The sequence below is a fragment of the Schistocerca serialis genome, chromosome 1 (assembly GCF_023864345.2).
Source record: "Schistocerca serialis cubense isolate TAMUIC-IGC-003099 chromosome 1, iqSchSeri2.2, whole genome shotgun sequence".
Taxonomy (NCBI): domain Eukaryota; kingdom Metazoa; phylum Arthropoda; class Insecta; order Orthoptera; family Acrididae; genus Schistocerca; species Schistocerca serialis.
In genome coordinates this window covers 239376267-239378011 of record NC_064638.1, presented here as the reverse complement: position 1 = coordinate 239378011, position 1745 = coordinate 239376267, and the positions used below count along the sequence as shown (strand labels likewise).

The window sequence follows — 1745 nt, the reverse complement described above, 5'->3', positions numbered from 1 at the left end:
AAATAATTTCACACTATACTTCCAGATGCTGCAAGTCTGTCACATTTATTTCAAATACAAAAAAGTATTTTACAATCACAATAAAACTAGAAATTCACTGAGAAGTCGTTTCTTGTTGCTTTATAAATCATTTAAATAACAGATTACAAATAATGCGACAGTTCTGTAAAACTGCCCGTCGTTCCGAGACAGCACATGATTTGATGAAAGCCGTCTATATGGGCTTAATTTTAAAGTGAAGACCGATCAGTGAAAATACCAAACACTTGAGGTCTTGCACTAGATAGTAAAAACAACGCAGTCCTTCGGGATCTCTCGACTGGTTAACGTCAACCAATGACCCAGTCTTCGAAGTCGTGAAGGAGATGTGCTCATCGCCAATGACAATTTCCAGCTCCTGTCTTCCCACTCTGTCGGGCTGCGGCCACAACGAATCATCTTCCTGCATTATCTCCGAGTCATGAATAATGCGTTTCAGTTCTTCCATAACACAATTGTGCACATATGCTTCTTTTCTTATCATAGTATCGTTCTTGTAATTTGAGTTATTTGCATATCGTAGTTTCCCATCCGGCCTAAATTCGAATTCCAGGAATTCATGTCCGAATTTACCTTTATGGCCAACGTAATAACGGATGTAGAAGTCCGTAGACGACATTTTCCACCCGCTTCATGCACAGAATTCACACACGCTTCCCATTCAATCATAAACAAATCCCACAGATATACAAGTGGAAATTCGGACGCTCGCCGTGTCAACGATCATTCGCAGCTGTGCTTGAGTAGAAATATCTTTGGTAGGTGCAATAGCGCACTGCCACAGCCGAATCTAGAAGTCGGCTCTGTAATTGTGCATTTTCTAAGAAGCGTCCATATCACGCCGTTTTTTATTCAAATTTGCGCATGTGCATGAATTTCCAGTAGTGCATTTACGCATACGTAATTTCCAATAAATTTCTTTTGGTTGGAATCTTCGCGCTTTTCAGCAGACGACAGACGAATAGGGCCCATGCATGGTTCTATAGTGTGGTGAGGTTAATGCTGAGAAGCGATTTGTGTGCAAGAATGTCTGTTGACTCCAAAGAAAGCACGCTTAAATTTAAAGATGATTACGGATAAGTAAGTGCCGCTTCTAAGGACTATTCGAATAAAAATTTGGGTATTTCTACACGATGCCTCTTTCCTCGTACGCAGTCGCGGCTGCACGGGAACAAAAGCGCATTCACAAAAAGTAGTAGAGAGAACGCACATCTGATGCACGTTCTCGTGTCCAAATGTTGTCTGATTGCTGCAGCCGTCTGCTATAGATCCGCTTCTTTTCTCGGCAGTTTGTGCTGTGTTTCCTGTGATCAAAATGCGACAGAAAATGAAGAGACAAAGGCAACTGTGGATGAAAAGTTATCTAAAATGCAACAAACGTACTTCACTGCGAGGTACACAAAGTGACAGCGATGTTTTGTTTGCAAACTTCACATGTATGTCACAGTCAGATTTTGATTTTTTAACTGCAAGATTGGAAACCTACATCCCTAGGCATGTTACGCTTATGCGAGTTGGATTCTCTGTAGATACTGTGCTGCAAATAAATTTTATGTCGTGTTCAAAGAATGCTTGCTTGCAAAGGCCATCCCAATATTTATTTCATTTATTTGTTTACAACCATCGTGAGATGGTGCCAACATAATAGTTGCTGTTACAGAGTTTTTTGGTTCTCAGCTTAAACTTAAGGTAAATGGTGTTATTAT

The 1745-nt window shown here is 40.4% G+C and overlaps 1 protein-coding gene across 1 annotated transcript; it reads right to left on the bottom strand.

Annotated features, from left to right (window-relative positions):
* Positions 1-214: 214 nt before the first annotated feature.
* Positions 215-658, bottom strand: LOC126462307 (protein mago nashi). The gene has a single exon (XM_050096066.1). The coding sequence runs from the start codon at positions 656-658 to the stop codon at positions 215-217; it is 444 nt and encodes a 147-aa protein (XP_049952023.1).
* Positions 659-1745: the final 1087 nt, after the last annotated feature.